The 17144-nt window shown below is 44.7% G+C and overlaps 1 protein-coding gene across 1 annotated transcript in view; it reads left to right on the forward strand.

Annotated features, from left to right (window-relative positions):
- vwf (von Willebrand factor) overlaps positions 1–17144 on the forward strand; it is a 156892-nt gene that overhangs the window by 69967 nt on the left and 69781 nt on the right. Inside the window, exons 29-33 of the mRNA XM_045688600.2 lie at positions 808–2029; positions 7659–7805; positions 8163–8306; positions 15292–15435; positions 15864–16028. Coding sequence (XP_045544556.2) covers positions 808–2029; positions 7659–7805; positions 8163–8306; positions 15292–15435; positions 15864–16028 — 1822 coding nt within the window. The remainder of the gene's footprint in view (positions 1–807; positions 2030–7658; positions 7806–8162; positions 8307–15291; positions 15436–15863; positions 16029–17144) is intronic.

A 17144-nucleotide genomic window follows, 5' to 3' on the forward strand; every position in this document is an offset into this window, starting at 1 on the left:
TAATTTCATTTTCTCAAACAATCAACTATTTTACACCATTTTAAAGATAAACTTCTCGTTAATCTAACCACATTGTCCGATTTCAAAAAGGCTTTACGGCGAAAGCATAATATTAGGATGATAATGTTAGGACATGAACTTCACAAGAAAAACCACACAGCCATTTTCCAAGCAAGGACATGCAACACAAAAACCAAAAAATACAGCTAAAATATTCACTAACCTTTGATGATCTTCATCAGATGGCACTCATAGGACTTCATGTTACACAATACATGTATGTTTTGCTCAATAAAGTTCATATTTATATCCAAAAAACCCATTTTACATTGGCGCGTGATGTTCAGAAAATGTATTCCCACCAAAAGTCTTATCTGAGTTGGTTAATGACAGGGTCCTGTCGTGGTTGGTTAATGACAGGGTCTTATCTGAGTTGGTTAATGACAGGGTCTTATCCGAGTTGGTTAATGACAGGGTCTTATCTGAGTTGGTTAATGACAGGGTCTTATCTGAGTTGGTTAATGACAGGGTCTTATCTGAGTTGGTTAATGACAGGGTCTTGTCAGGGTCTCATTTTTTCGACCTCTAGTCAAGAGCTATGACATGCAGGTACACACACACACACACACACACACACACACACACACACACACACACACACACACACACACACACACACACACACACACACACACACACACACACACACAACGCCATCTTATAACTGAGAGAGTTTGTTATCCGATATTAGCCATATTCTTCATATTACATTAACTTCACTCCTAACTCCTGACCTCTAACCTCTAGGTTCAGAAGTGGTTGTTTAAGAAGACAGTGCGTGAGCTGCACTACAGTGGTGGTGATGCTGCGTTTCTAGACGAGGCGGTGAAGTATCTGGCAATCAACATCTATGACAAGAACAAGCGAGAACATGCCGGCCGCGTCGCTATCATCCTCACCGCCAGCGCCAATCCCCGGCCTCTCCGCGCCACCGTCAAGCTTCTTCGGAAGAAAGACATTACCACCCTGACGCTGGCGCTGGGTCCGGAGGCTAGCATGACACAGGTTAATGACATCACGAAAGCCAAGCCTGATAACAGGGCTTACCAGCTGAACAGCGTGTCTGAGCTGCCGGACAACTTTATGGAGGTCACTGACTACCTCTGTACCCTGGGGCTGGAGCCGGAGACCCCCAAGTCCCCGCCCGCCAAGCCTGGCATGGCTAAACTTAGCCTTGGTACCACCACCACCACACAGCCTCCACTGCTGGAGACCATCCCCACCCTGACCTCCACCCTGTCCCAACACCTCCCCAACCCCATACAGCCTACTGGCATGGCCCCCACAACTACTTCTCCCTCTCCTTCATCTCTCTCCTCCTCTTCCTCCCCCTCTTCCTCTCCTCCCTCTAAATACGTGACATTTATCCTGGAAGGTTCTGACTCGGTTGGGGAGGTGGGATTTAACGCCTCTCTCCTCTTTCTGGAGGAAGTGATATCACAGCTGGCAGAGGAAGGGGAGGAGTCCGTGCGTGTTACAGTCATACAATACTCGGAAACGGTCACCGTGGAGATAACGCGCTGGGAAATACAATGGCAGAGAACCAAGTTTCTAAGAAGACTGCGGGAGATCCGCTGGAGGGGTGGGGACAAGACCAACACGGGTGCAGCAATTGGCCAGATCTACCAGGAAGTGACTACTGATAGGCCCTCCTCCACCCCTACCTCCCCCCAGCTAGTCTTCCTGGTGACAGAGAACCCCCCCACCGACGTGATCACGCGCCCCCCCTCCTCCCACACACACACCCGGGTGTATCCCATCGGGGTAGGGCCGAAGGTTAGAGAGGTGGACCTGATGCCTCTCAGCTCCCCACAGCGCCCCCTCATGGTGGATGACTATACCAGCCTTACCTCTCTGGTTACCACTGTGGTTAATATCACCAGAAACTCCCTCTCTCCTCGCTCCCCCACCCTGCCTCCCCCACGACTCACCCCCACACTGGCCCCCAGAGCCACCCTGCCTCCCTCAGGTAAAACACTCACACACACACACACACACACACACACACACACACACACACACACACACACACACACACACACACACACACACACACACACACACACACACCGACTTTGTTGAGATGGTGCTGCAGTGGATTAAATAAAATAAAATTGTAAATGCTTACTTACAAGCCCTTAACCAACAATGCAGTTAAACATTTTTTTTAAATAAAATTAACAAATAATTAAAGAGCAGCAGTAAATAACAATAGCGAGGCTATATACAGGGGGTACCTGTACAGAGTCAATGTGGAGTCTATATACAGGGGGTACCGGTACAGAGTCAATGTGGAGGCTATATACAGGGGGTACCGGTACAGAGTCAATGTGGAGGCTATATACAGGGGGTACCGGTACAGAGTCAATGTGGAGGTTATATACAGGGGGTACCGGTACAGAGTCAATGTGTGGGGGCACCGGTTAGTCGAGGTGATTGACGTAATATGTACATGTAGGTAGAGTTAGCTGTGGTCTTACAGGCTCCTGACCAATTCTGCTATTTTGTGTGTTTTCTATCACTGAGCTTAACTTTAATTTTATATAATATTTCCACCATTATTTCTTTTGACCGAAAATAGTTTAGGGACATCAGAACAGCAATCACTAACCTTGATTTGGATGATGAATTCTACATCAACGAGTCGGCAGCTCTACCCCGAGCCAGGCGTTAGGGTTAGGGTTAGGGTTAGGGTTAACCCTGATCCTGGGACTCTAAATAAGAAGTGGCGGCCATAGAGAGGAAAGCGAGGTGACAACATGACTAGACTACATTGGCAAGCATCTAGACCACTATTGCCCTCTGTTCTATTGACGTACAGTCACTAGAAAACAAACTGAACGAGCTTCGTTCCAGACTATCCTATCAACCTGAACAACTCTAATATTCCAGGTTTCTCAGAGTCGTGGCTGAACAAGGACATGGATAAAATACACCTCATTGGCTTTTCCATATAAACAACTCTACAGTGGGGGGAAAAAAGTATTTGATCCCCTGCTGATTTTGTACGTTTGCCCACTGACAAAGAAATGATCAGTCTATAATTTTAATGGTAGGTTTATTTCAACAGTGAGAGACAGAATAACAAAAACATCCAGAAAAACGCATGTCAAAAATGTTATAAATTGATATGCATTTTAATGAGGGAAATAAGTATTTGACCCCTCTGCAAAACATGACTTAGTACTTGGTGGCAAAACCCTTGTTGGCAATCAGAGGTCAGACGTTTCTTGTAGTTGACCACCAGGTTTGCACACATCTCAGGAGGGATTTTGTCCCACTCCTCTTTGCAGATCTTCTCCAAGTCATTAAGGTGTCGAGGCTGACGTCTGGCAACTCGAACCTTCAGCTCCCTCCACAGATTTTCTATGGGATTAAGGTCTGGAGACTGGCTAGGCCACTCCAGGACCTTAATGTGCTTCTTCTTGAGCCACTCCTTTGTTGCCTTGGCCGTGTGTTTTTGGGTCATTGTCATGCTGGAATACCCATCCACGACCCATTCTCAATGCCCTGGCTGAGGGAAGGAGTTTCTCACCCAAGATTTGACGGTACATGGCCCCGTCCATCGTCCCTTTGATGCGGTGAAGTTGTCCTGTCCCCTAAAAAGAAAATCACCCCCAAAGCATAATGTTTCCACCTCCATGTTTGACGGTGGGGATGTTGTTCTTGGGGTCATAGGCAGCATTCCTCCTCCTCCAAACACGGCGAGTTGAGTTGATGCCAAAGAGCTCCATTTTGGTCTCATCTGACCACAACACTTTCACCCAGTTGTCCTCTGAATCATTCAGATGTTCATTGGCAAACTTCAGACGGGCATGTATATGTGCTTTCTTGAGCAGGGGGACCTTGCGGGCGCTGCAGGATTTCAGTCCTTCACAGCGTAGTGTGTTACCAATTGTTTTCTTAGTGACTATGGTCCCAGACTATGGTCCCATCATTGACAAGATCCTCCCGTGTAGTTCTGGGCTGATTCCTCACCGTTCTCATGATCATTGCAACGCCACAAGGTGAGATCTTGCATGGAGCCCCAGGCCGAGGGAGATTGACTGTTCTTTTGTGTTTCTTCCATTTGCGAATAATCGCACCAACTGTTGTCACCTTCTCACCAAGCTGCTTGGCGATGGTCTTGTAGCCCATTCCAGCCTTGTGTAGGTCTTCAATCTTGTCCCTGACATCCCTGGAGAGCTCTTTGGTCTTGGCCATGGTGGAGAGTTTGGAATCTGATTGATTGATTGCTTCTGTGGACAGGTGTCTTTTATACAGGTAACAAACTGAGATTAGGAGCACTCCCTTTAAGAGTGTGCTCCTAATCTCAGCTCGTTACCTGTATAAAAGACACCTGGGAGCCAGAAATATTTTTGATTGAGAGGGGGTCAAATACTTATTTCCCTCATTAAAATGCAAATCAATTTATAACATTTATGGCATGCGTTTTTCTGGATTTTATTGTTGTTATTCTGTCTCTCACTGTTCAAATAAACCTACCATTAAAATTATAGACTTATCATTTCTTTGTCAGTGGGCAAACTAACAAAATCAGCAGTGGATCAAATACTTTTTTCCCCTCACTGTATTTACCAAGAGAGTTTTCATCTATATTTTTCGTAGCTGTCTATTTATGCTAAGCTACACGTCTGCAAGGTGTACCCATCTCAAAAGAGCTGAAATGGTCAAACTACACTACACGGACACTGTGGGGAAGAAGGCACGACAGCGACTCTTCAACCTCAGGCTGAAGGAATTAGGCCTTTCCCCGTGGGCCCTCACATTGTTCTACAGAAGCACCATCGAGAACAGCACAGCCTGGTATTGTAACTCCAATTCCGCTGACTCCAAGGCTCTACAGGGGGTTGTACGCTCAGCCAAACGCACCATTGGGTGTTCACTGCCTGCCCTCCAGGACACCTACAACACCAGGTGTCACAGGAAAGACAATAAGGTCATCAGGGACGTCAGCCATCTGAGCCATGACCTGTTCTACCCACTTCCATCAGTCAGACGTGGCCAGTATAGGAGCATCATGGCAAAAACTGGAAGATTGGCAAATAGTTTCTACCCCCCCAGACCATAAGGCTGTTGAATAGCCACCACTAGTCAGCTACCTGCTCTCTCTGTCCTGCTCCTGCCGCCAGACTTCCTGCCCCCACTCCACAATGGACATTTATCATTCTTACAGTTATTATTATAATTATTATTATCTATTATTATTATTATCATTGTTTCTTTAACTTCTCTTTTTGACTGTCGGAGCTCAGAGCTTCAGAAATTTACTGTAGCCTGCAATTACATCTGCGACCCTGTGCATGTGACTAATAAACGAATCTAATCTAATCAACTACAGGGCTGTTTCGCTAGCACGGACTAGAATATGTTTCAGGATTCATCTGATAACATTGAGGGGTTTATCACATCAGTCAATACGTGCCTCCACAGTGACCGTATGTTCATATTCCAACCAAAAGCCATTGATTACAGACAACATCTGTACTGAGCTAAAGGCTAGAGCTGCCACTTTCAAGGACTTATCCGGACACTTATAATAAAACTCGCTACGCCTTCTGACGAACCATCAAACAGGCAAAGCATAAATACAATGTCCCTGTGCCCAAGAACACCAAGGTAACCTGCCTAAATGACTACCAAATCTGACAATAATTCTATCCTCATGATTCCTGCTTACAACCAAACACAAAAGCAGGACGTACCAGTGACTCGCACAATAACTAAGTGGTCAGATGACGCAGAAGCTAAGCTACAGAACTGTTTTCCTGCACAGACTGGAATATGTTCCAGGATTCACCCAAAAACATTGAGAAGTATACCACCTCAGTCACCAGCTTCATCAATAAGTGCATCAATGACGTCGTCCCCACAGTGACCGTATGTACATACCCCAACCGGAAGCCATGGATTACAGGCAACATCCACACTGAGCTAAAGGGTAGAGCTGCCACTTTCAAGGAGCGGGACGCTTATAAGAAATCCTGCTATGCCCTCAGATGAACTATCAAACAGGAAAAACGTAAATACAGGACTAAGATTGAATCCTACTACACCGATGTTCATCAGATGTGGCAGGACTTGCAAACTATTACGGACTATAAAGGGAATCTCAGCCGTGAGCTGCCCAGTGACACAAGCCTACCAGACGAGCTAAATTACTTCTATGTATGCTTCGAACACTGAAGCACGCATGAGAGCACCAGCTGTTCTGGACAACTGTGTGATCACGCTCGCCATAGCCAATGTGAGTAAGACCTTTAAACAGGTCAACATTCACAAGGCCACAGGGCTAGGCGGATTACCAGGGCGTATTCTCCGAACATGCGCTGACCAACTGGTGAGTGTCTTCACTGAAATGTTCAACCTGGCCAAGACTGTAATATCTACATGTTTCACCATGGTTCCTGTGCACAAGAACACCAAGGTAACCTGCCTAAATGACTACCGACCTGTAGCACTCACGTCTGTAGCCATGAAGTGCTTTGAAAGGCTGGTCATGGTTCACATCAACACCATCATCCCAGAAACGCTAGAGCCACTCAATTTGCATACCGCACCAACAGATCCACAGATGACGCAATCTCTATTGCACTCCACACTGCCCTTTCCCACCTGCACAAAAGGAACACCTACTTGAGAATGCTACAGATCAGCATTCAACACCATAGTGCCCTCAAAGCTGATCACTATGCTAAGGACCCTAGGACTAAATACCTCCCTCTGCAACTGGATTCAGGATTTCCTGACGGGCCACCCCCAGGTGGTGAGGGTAGGCAACAACCCATCTGCCACGCTGATCCTCAACATTGGGACTCCTCAGATTTGGCATGGGTCCTCAGAAGGACCCATCTCAAAAGGTTCAACAGCTGTACCATTGAGGCACCCTAACTGGTTGAATCACCGCCTGGAATGGCAACTGCAAGACGTTACAGAGGGTAGTGCATACGGTCCGTTACATCACTGAGGCCAAACTTCCTGCCATCCAGGACCAATATACCAGGAGGTGTCAAAAGACTCCCGCCACCATGTCCTATACTGTTCCCTCTGATACCGCACGGCAAGCGGTACCGGAGAGCTAAGTCTAGGTTCAGAAGGCTTCTTAAGACTGCTGAACAGCTAATCAAATGGCTTCCCAGACTATTTGCATTTACCACCCCCCCCCCCCCCCTTTTTTTTACCCTGCTGCTACTCGCTGTTTATTATCTATACATAGTCACTTTACCCCTACCTACATGTACATATTACCTAAATGACCTTGACTAACCTGCACCCCCTGCCACATTGACTCGTTGCTGGTGCCCCTTGTATATAGCCTCGTTATTGTTATTTTATTGTTGCTTTTTTATTTTTGACTTTAGTTTATTTAGTACATATTTTTCTTAACACTTATCTTTCTTAAAACTGCGTTGTTGGTTAAGGGATTGTACATAAGAATTTCACGGTAAGGTCTACACCTGTTGTATTAGGCGCATGTGACAAATACAATTAGATTTGATACACCCACACACCACACCCACATTTGTGAATATAGATGAGGTCTGGTGAATTCCTCTACTACTCTGTGATTTGTTGATATCCTGTGACCTCTGCCCCAGTGCCATGCAGGAAGCCGATGGATGTCCTGTTCCTGCTGAGAGGCGGGAATAGGGCGGGGCCAGAGACTGACGGGCAGCCAGAGGGCGGGACAGAATTTGAGGACATGAAGACGTTTGTCAAAGCCTTCGTCAACAGCGCTGATATCGGTACGCCTGCTGGCCAATCAGTGCACAGTTTTCACTGAACCACCTAATCACAACACAGCTCTTACTGGACCACCCAATCACACCACAGCTCTTACTGAACCACCCAATCACAACACAAATCTCACTGAACGACCCAATCCCAACACAGCTCTTACTGAACCATCCAATCACAACACAGCTCTTACTGAACCATCCAATCACAACACAGCTCTTACTGAACCATCCAATAAAAACACAGCTCTTACTGAACTACCCAACATTAACATGAAAAAGTAACACAAAGTGAAATAACACATTGCAGAGAACGATGGTCTGTAAGAGACTGGAAATATAATTCCCCGGGGGATGTGTTTTCAGGTCGGAACGAGACTCAGGTGGGTGTGGTTACATACGGAGAGACCAGTAGTGTGGGCGTGGCCTGGAGAGAGGAGCAGGACAGGACACACCTGCTGACCCTGGTGGACCAGCTGACCAGTCCGATACACACACACACCGCACTGGGTAATACACACACACACACCACTGGGTAATACACACACCGCACTGGGTAATACACACACACACACACACACACACACACACACACACACACACACCACACACACACACACACACACACACACACCACACTGGGTACACACACACACACACACACACACACACCACTGGGTAATACACACACACACCACTGGGTAATACAGACACACACACACCACTGGGTAATACACACACACACACACACACACACACACACCACTGGGTAATACACACACCACTGGGTATACACACACCACTGGGTAATACACATACCACTGGGTAATACGCACACCACTGGGTAATACGCACACCACTGGGTAATACACACACCACTGGGTAATACACACACACACACACACACACACCACTGGGTAATCACACACACACATACCACTGGGTAATACACACACCACTGGGTAATACACACACCACTGGGTAATACACACACCACTGGGTAATACACACACCACTGGGTAATACACACACACACATACCACTGGGTAATACACACACCACTGGGTATACACACACCACTGGGTAATACACACACCACTGGGTAATACACATACCACTGGGTAATACGCACACCACTGGGTAATACGCACACCACTGGGTAATACACACACCACTGGGTAATACACACACACACACACACACACACCACTGGGTAATACACACACACACATACCACTGGGTAATACACACACCACTGGGTAATACACACACCACTGGGTAATACACACACCACTGGGTAATACACACACCACTGGGTAATACACACACACACATACCACTGGGTAATACACACACCACTGGGTAATACACACACCACTGGGTAATACACACACCACTGGGTAATACACACACACACATACCACTGGGTAATACACACACCACTGGGTAATACACACACCACTGGGTAATACACACACCACTGGGTAATACACACACCACTGGGTAATACACACAAAAACAACAACACAGAGTTACACATAAACAGACGTACAGTCAATAACACAATGATCCAAGACTAGCTCAGTTAATCTCTACCATTGTGACAATGAGTCATCATAATGCTGCATCAAATGTACATGATCTTAGGGACATTGGCAAACACAATGTAAGTAATTTATTTTATGTACCCCTAATTGCACCGAATTCATCTGTTTATCCAACAGCTATTGTAATCAGTAATCATTCGCCTATAAACCAGAGTTACACTGTTAGCACTGAGGCGGTGTGCAATAGTAGGAAGACCACTTTATGCAGCTCACCCTGCACTATCAGCTCCAATGTAAATAACATGAGGAAGTCTACCTCTGATAAGCCTCCCAGTAAAGCATTAGAAACTATCAAGCAACACAGAAAAGTGCAAAAAATAGCCCATATTAACATATGTAGCCTGAGAAACAAGGTTTATGAAGTCAATAACTTGCTTGTAACAGATTCCATTCATATTCTGACTATCTCAAAAGACAGAAATGCCAACGGAGGCGGTATTGCGGTCTATATTCAGAACCACATTCCTGTAAAACTTAGAGAGGATCTCATGTTAAATACTGTTGAAGTAATATGGCTACAGGTTCATCTGCCTCACCTAAAGCCCATTCTGGTGGGTAGCTGCTATAGACCAAGTGCTAACAGTCACTATCTGGATAATATGTGTGAAATGCTTGATAATATATGTGATATCAACAGAGAAGTATATTTTCTGGGTGATTTATTAAATATTGACTGGACATCATCAAGCTGCCCACTCAGGAAAAAGCTTCAAACTGTAACCAGTGCCTGCAACCTGGTTCAGGTTATCAGTCAACCTACCAGGGTAGTTACAAACAGCACAGGAATGAAATCATCAACATGTATTGATCACATCTTTACTAATACTGCAGAAATTTGCTTTAAATCAGTATCCAAGTCCATAGGATGTAGTGATCACAATATAATAGCCATATCTAGGTAAACCAAAGTTCCAAAGGCTGGGCCTAATATAGTGTATAAGAGGTCATACAATAAGTTTTGTAGTGATTCATATGTTGATGATGTAAATAATATTTGTTGGTCCGTGGTGTGTAATGAGGAGCAACCAGACGCTGCACTTGACGCATTTATGAAACTACTTATTCCAGTTACTAATAAGCACCCATTAAGAAAACGACTGTAAAAACTGTTAAATCCCCTTGGATTGATGAGGAATTGAAAAAATGTATGGTTGAGAGGGATGATGCAAAAGGTATGGCAATTAAGTCATGCAGCCCAACTGATTGGCAAACCTATTGCAAATTAAGAAATCATGTGACAAAACTAAACTTTATAAAAAATAAACTACACTATGAAACAAAGATAAATTATATAAAGACTCATAGTAAAAAGCTTTGGGGCACCTTAAATTAAATTTTGGGAACAAAGCCAACTCGCCTCCTTCATTCATTGAATCAGATTCATCACAAAACCCACTGATATTACCAACTACTTTAATGACTTTTTCATTGGCAAGATAAGCAAACTTAGGGATGACATGACAGCAACAACCGCTCACACTAAACATCCAAGTGTATCGGACCAAATGATAAAAGACAAGAATTGTACTTTTGAATTCCGTAGTCAGTGTGGAAGAGGATAAAAAAGTACTGTTTTCTATCAACAATGACAAGCCAAGTCTGACAATATGTATGGAATATTACTGAGGATAATAGCAGACGATATTGCCACTCCTATTTGCCACATCTTCAATTTAAGCTTATTAGAGAGCGTGTGCCCTCAGGCCTGGAGGGAAGCTAAAGTCATTCCGCTACCCAAGAATAGTAAAAGCCCCCTTTACTGGCTCCCAGAGCCGACCAATCAGCCTGTTACCAACCCTTAGTAAATGTCTGGAAAAAATGCTGTTTGACCAGATACAGTACAATGCTATGTCACAGTAAACAAATTAACAACAGAATTTCAGCATGTTTATAGGGAAGGACACTCAACAAGCACAACACTTACATAAAGGACTGATGATTGGCTGAGAGAAATTGATGGTAAAATGATTGTGGGGGCTGTCTTGTTAGACTTCAGTGCAGCTTTTGATATTATCGATCATAGTCTGCTGCTGGAAAAACGTATATGTTATGGCTTTACACCCCCCCGCTATGGATAAAGAGTTACTTGTCTAACAGAACACAGAGGGTGTTCTTTAATGGAAGCATCTCAAGTATAATCCAGTTAGAATCAGGAATTTCCCAGGGTAGCTGTTTAGGCCCCTTGCTTTTTCTATTTTTACTAACAACATGCCAATGACTTTGAGTAAGGCCAGTGTGTCTATGTATGTGGATGACTCAACACTATACACGTCAGCTACTGCAGCGACGGAAATGATTGCAACACTCAACAATGAGCTGCAGTTAGTTTCAGACTGGGTGGCAAGGAATAAGTTAGCCCTAAATATTTCTAAAACTTAAAAGCATTGTATTTGGGACAAAACACTCACTAAACCATAAACCTCAAATAAATCTTCTAATGAATAATGTGGAAATTGAGCAAGTTGAGATGACTAAACTGCTTGGAGTAACCCTAGACTGTAAACTGTCATGGTCAAAACATATTGATGCAGTAGTAGCAAAGGTGGGGAGAAGTCTGTCTATAATAAAGCGATGCTCTGCCTTCTAAACAACACTATCAACAAGGCAGGTCCTACAGGCCCTAGTTTTGTCACATCTTGACTACAGTTCAGTCGTGTGGTCAGGTGCCACAAAGAGGGACTTACAGCAGGAACATTGCAATTGACTCAGAACAGGGCAGCATGGGTGGACCTTGGATGTACACAGAGAGCTAATATTAATAATATGCATGTCAATCTCTCCTGGCTGAAAGTGGAGGAGAGATTGACTTCATCACTACCTTTATTTATGAAAGATATTGACATGTTGAATTCACCGAGCTGTCTGTCTAAACTCCTGTCACGCAGCTCAGACACCCATGCATACCCCACAAGACATGCCACAAGAGGTCTCTTCACAGTCCCCAAGTCCAGAACGGACTATGGGAGGAGCACAGTACTACATAGAGCCATGTCTACATGGAACTCTATTCCACATCAAGTAACTCATGCCAGCAGTAAAATTAGATTTAAAAACAGATAAAAAAAAAAACACTTTATGGAACAGCGGGTACTGTGAAGCAACGCAAACATTGGCACAGACACATGCATACACACACACACACATACGATAACATACGCACTATACATAGACATGGATTTAGTACTGTAGATATGTGATAGTGGTGGAGTAGGGGCCTGAGGGCGCATAGTGTGTTGTGAATGTATTGTAATGTTTTTAAAATTGGATAAACTGCCTTAATTTTGCTGGACCCCAGGACCCCACAGTGCATCATGCTGACTTAGCCAACAATAGTGGCCAAACAGTTCCAATAATAATAATATCACTTTACGTCACTGATGGTAGAATGATCCAGTACAATGCTGTTTTACTGTCTGTAGAGGAGCATTGGGGTTTTAAGCCCATAACTTCTTCCATCAGAAAGCTGAGTTCATAATAGCATGATGCTACCCTTACTCCACACAGGAAAGAGCAGGAAGTCACTGAAGAACCACATTGGAGCCAGTTACAGCCCCTCCTTCAGCTCTAGAGACAACCCATTAGACACAGATACACCCCCTCCATCATTATTGTGTTCAGAACTCAGCAGGTCGTTGTGGAACAGGCTTTTGTCACTAGTTAGCACAGCCAAAATCAAAATTGGCTAGATCCCAAACATTCAAAAATATTCAAATGATTTTTGTCTAAATTTAAGGTTAGGAGTTGGCATAAGATTAGCAGTGTGGTTAAGGTTAGGTTTAAGGTTATGCTTAGGTTTAAAATCAGATGTTAAGAAGTGAAATTGAAGAAATAGGCATGGTATAGCCATTTGTGGCTGTGGTAACTGGTGAAGATCAGGTTTTCACCTATCCAATAGGAACTGTGAATGTCAAAGTGAATTTGAAGTAGTAGACTGGTGCTGTGAAGATACCTGCTGTTCTGATCACCACTAAGTAGTAGACTGCTGCTGTGAAGATACCTGCTGTGCAGATCATCACGATGTAGTAGACTGGTGCTATGAAGATACCTGCTGTTCTGATCACCACTATTTAGTAGACTGATGCTGTGAAGATACCTGCTGTTCTGACCACCACTAAGTAGTAGACTGGTGCTGTGAAGATACCTGCTGTTCTGATCACCACGATGTGGTAGACTAGTGCTGTGAAGATACCTGCTGTTCTGATCACCACTAATTAGTAGACTGGTGCTGTGAAGATACCTGCTGTTCTGATCACCACTAATTAGTAGACTTGTCCTGAAGCCACTCTTGCGTTGTCTTGGCTGTGTGCTTACGGTCGTTGTCCTGTTGGAAGGTGAACCTTCGCCCCAGTCTGAGGTCCTGAGCACTCTGGAGCAGGTTTTCATCAAGGATCTCTCTGTACTTTGCTCTGTTTGTCTTTCCTTCGATCCTGACTAGTCTCCCAGTCCCTGTCTCTGAAAAACATCTCCACAGCATGATGCTGCCACCACCATGCTTCACCGTAGTGATGGTGCCAGGTTTACTCCAGATGGGACGTTTGGCATTCAGGCCAAATACTTCAATCTTGGTTTCACCAAACCAGAGAATCTTGTTTCTCATGGTCTGAGAGTCCTTTGGGTGCCTTTTGGAAAACACTGAGTGACTGTCATGTGCCTTTTACTGAGGAGTGGCTTCCGTCTGACCACTTTACCATAAAGGCCAGATTGGTGGAGTAACTGCAGAGATGGTTGTCTTTCTGGAAGGTTCTCCCATCTCCACAGAGGAACTCTGGAGCTCTGTCAGAGTGACCATCGGGTTCTTGATCACCTCTTGATCAACTTGATCACCAGATTGCTCAGTTTGGCCTGGCGGCCAGCTCTAGGAAAAGTCTTGGTGGTTCCAAACTTCTTCCATTTAAGAATGACGAAGGCCACTGTGTTCTTGAGGACCTTCAATGTTACAGAAATGTTTTGGTACCCTTCCCCAGACACAATCCTGTCTCGGAGCTCTACAGACAATTCCTTTGACCTCATGGCTTGGTTTTTGCTCTGACATGCACTGTCAACTGTGGGACGTATATAGACAGGTGTGTGCTTTTCCAAATCATGTCCAATTTACCACATATGGATGCCAATCAAGTTGTAGAAACATCTCAATCAATGGAAACAGGATGCACCTGAGCTCAATTTCGAGTCTCATATCAAAGGGTCTGAATACTTACGTAAAAAAGGTATTTATTTATTTTTAATACATTTGCAAAAATTTAAAAAAACCTGTTTTTGCTTTGTCATTATGGGGTATTGTGTGTAGATTGATGAGGATTTTTTGGTATTATTAGAAGGCTGTAACATAGCAAAATGTGGAAAAAGGGAAGCAGTCTGAATGCTATTGTTAGTAGTCTGCCCTAGACAGTGTTGCAGAATCCTAGACAGGGCAGTGCATTATATTGAGGTTGGGTGAAAAGTCAATGCAAAACATTGTTGAATTCACAAGTTCTGCTGACAGGTCCATGACAATTTGACATTGTTTTAATCTTTAGCAGTCATTTATGCTGTATCTGGAAAAGGACTATCAGTTTCAGAAAGAGAAAACAATCTCCCAACACAGTAAATAGACCATGCCAGGTAACACACACACGCACCGTGCAGGGTAACACACACACACGCACCATACGGGGTAACACACACACATCGCGCTGGGTAACACACACACATCGCGCTGGGTAACACACACACATCGCGCTGGGTAACACACACACATCGCGCTGGGTAACACACACACATCGCGCTGGGTAACACACACACATCGCGCTGGGAAACACACACACATCGCGCTGGGTAACACACACACATCGCGCTGGGAAACACACACACACCGTATCATCTGATGGTCTTTCTTTCTCTGTGATCAGGTGCTGCGTTGCGATTTGCTGTCCAAACATCCATCTCTCCGTCTAGTGGGGGCAGAGCGGGTGTGGCCAAGGTGGTGGTTATGCTGGTGATTGACAGGTCGACTGACCAACTACAGGAGGCAACTAACGAGGCGCTGACCGCAGGTTAGTGATGACATCAGAAGGAGGACCACAGGTTAGAGGTGACATGAGGAGGGCAGGAGGTTAGTGGTAACATCATAAGGAGGGAAGAAGGTTAGTGCTGACATCATAAGGAGAGCAGGAAGTTAGTGGTGACATCATAAGGAGGGCAGGAAGTTAGTGGTGACATCATAAGGAGGGCAGGAAGTTAGTGGTGACATCATAAGGAGGGCAGCATGTTCATAGTGACATCATAAGGAGGGCAGCATGTTAGTAGTGACATCATAAGGAGGGCAGGAAGTTAGTGGTGGCATCATAAGGAGAACCACAGGTTAATGGTGACATCATAACGATGATAGCAGGTTAATGGTGACATAACGAGGACTGCAGGTTAATGGTGACATCATAACAACCACCACAGTTTAGTGATGACATCATAACTCTGCCAACAGGCGTGTCAGTTTTCCCCATCGGCATCGGGCCCGGTTACGACAGAGCTGAACTGAGCCTGCTTGGTTCCCATGGCGACCAGGACAACACACTCCACCTTAACAGCATGGAGGAGCTGATGATGCTGTTAACACTGGACAAGAGCTACACAGACAAACTCTGTAGAGGTATAGTACTGGACCAGAGCTACCTGGAGAGATTATGATAATGATGATGATGATATTGATGAAGACAACAATGATGGTGATGATGATGATGATGGTGTTGATGGTGATGAGGATGATGATGATGGTGTTGATGATGGTGATGGTGATGATGCTGATGTTCATGATGATGGTGATGATGGTGATGATAAGTGGTGATGAGGGTCATGATGGTGTTGATGATGGTGATGATGGTCATGATGGTGTTGATGATGGTGATGATGGTCATGATGGTGTTGGTGATGATGATGATGCTGGTGATGATGATGATGCTGGTGATGATGATGATGATGACGGTGGTGATGATGGTGATGATGATGATGCTGGTGATGATGGTGATGATGATGATGATGCTGGTGATGATGATGCTGGTGATGATGCTGATGGTGGTGAAGATGGTGATGGTGGTGATGATGGTGATGATGATGGTCATGATGATGGTGATGATGGTGATGAGGATGATGATGATGGTGTTGATGATGGTGATGGTGATGATGCTGATGTTCATGATGATGGTGATGATAAGTGGTGATGAGGGTCATGATGATGGTGATGATGGTGTTGATGATGGTGATGATGGTCATGATGGTGTTGGTGATGATGATGATTACTCAACTTCCGGTTTGGAGCGAGCAGTCGCACTACGCTTCGCTCCACAGGTAATATTACACTTCATTACATTACAACGGTTTGATTTGTTTGATCTGAGCAATTTTTCTTAGCTAGCTACATAGCCGTCTTTGTATCAAAGATAATCGTGTAGTTTAGAGTAATTATCGAGGTTAGCTATCTTCGTCCTCCTAACGTAGTCATCACTGCTAGCTAGCTAGTCAACACTGCTAGCTAGCCAACCAGCTAACTTCTACCGACTAGCAGCACTGTAGAAACTATTACATTACAACGGAACGACTTGATTAGTGTAGTGTTAGTGTTAGTTAGCCAGCTACATAGTTATCTTTGCTGTCTTTGCATCTAAGATAATTGTGTAGTTAGAGTAATTATCGAGGCTAGCTAGCCAGCCGCGACGCGACGCCAGACTTAGTCAACACACCTAGTCATCATTAACCCACTAGCCAACCG

This window comes from Salmo salar, chromosome 10 (genome assembly GCF_965601325.2).
Source record: "Salmo salar chromosome 10, fSalSal1, whole genome shotgun sequence".
NCBI classification, from domain to species: domain Eukaryota; kingdom Metazoa; phylum Chordata; class Actinopteri; order Salmoniformes; family Salmonidae; genus Salmo; species Salmo salar.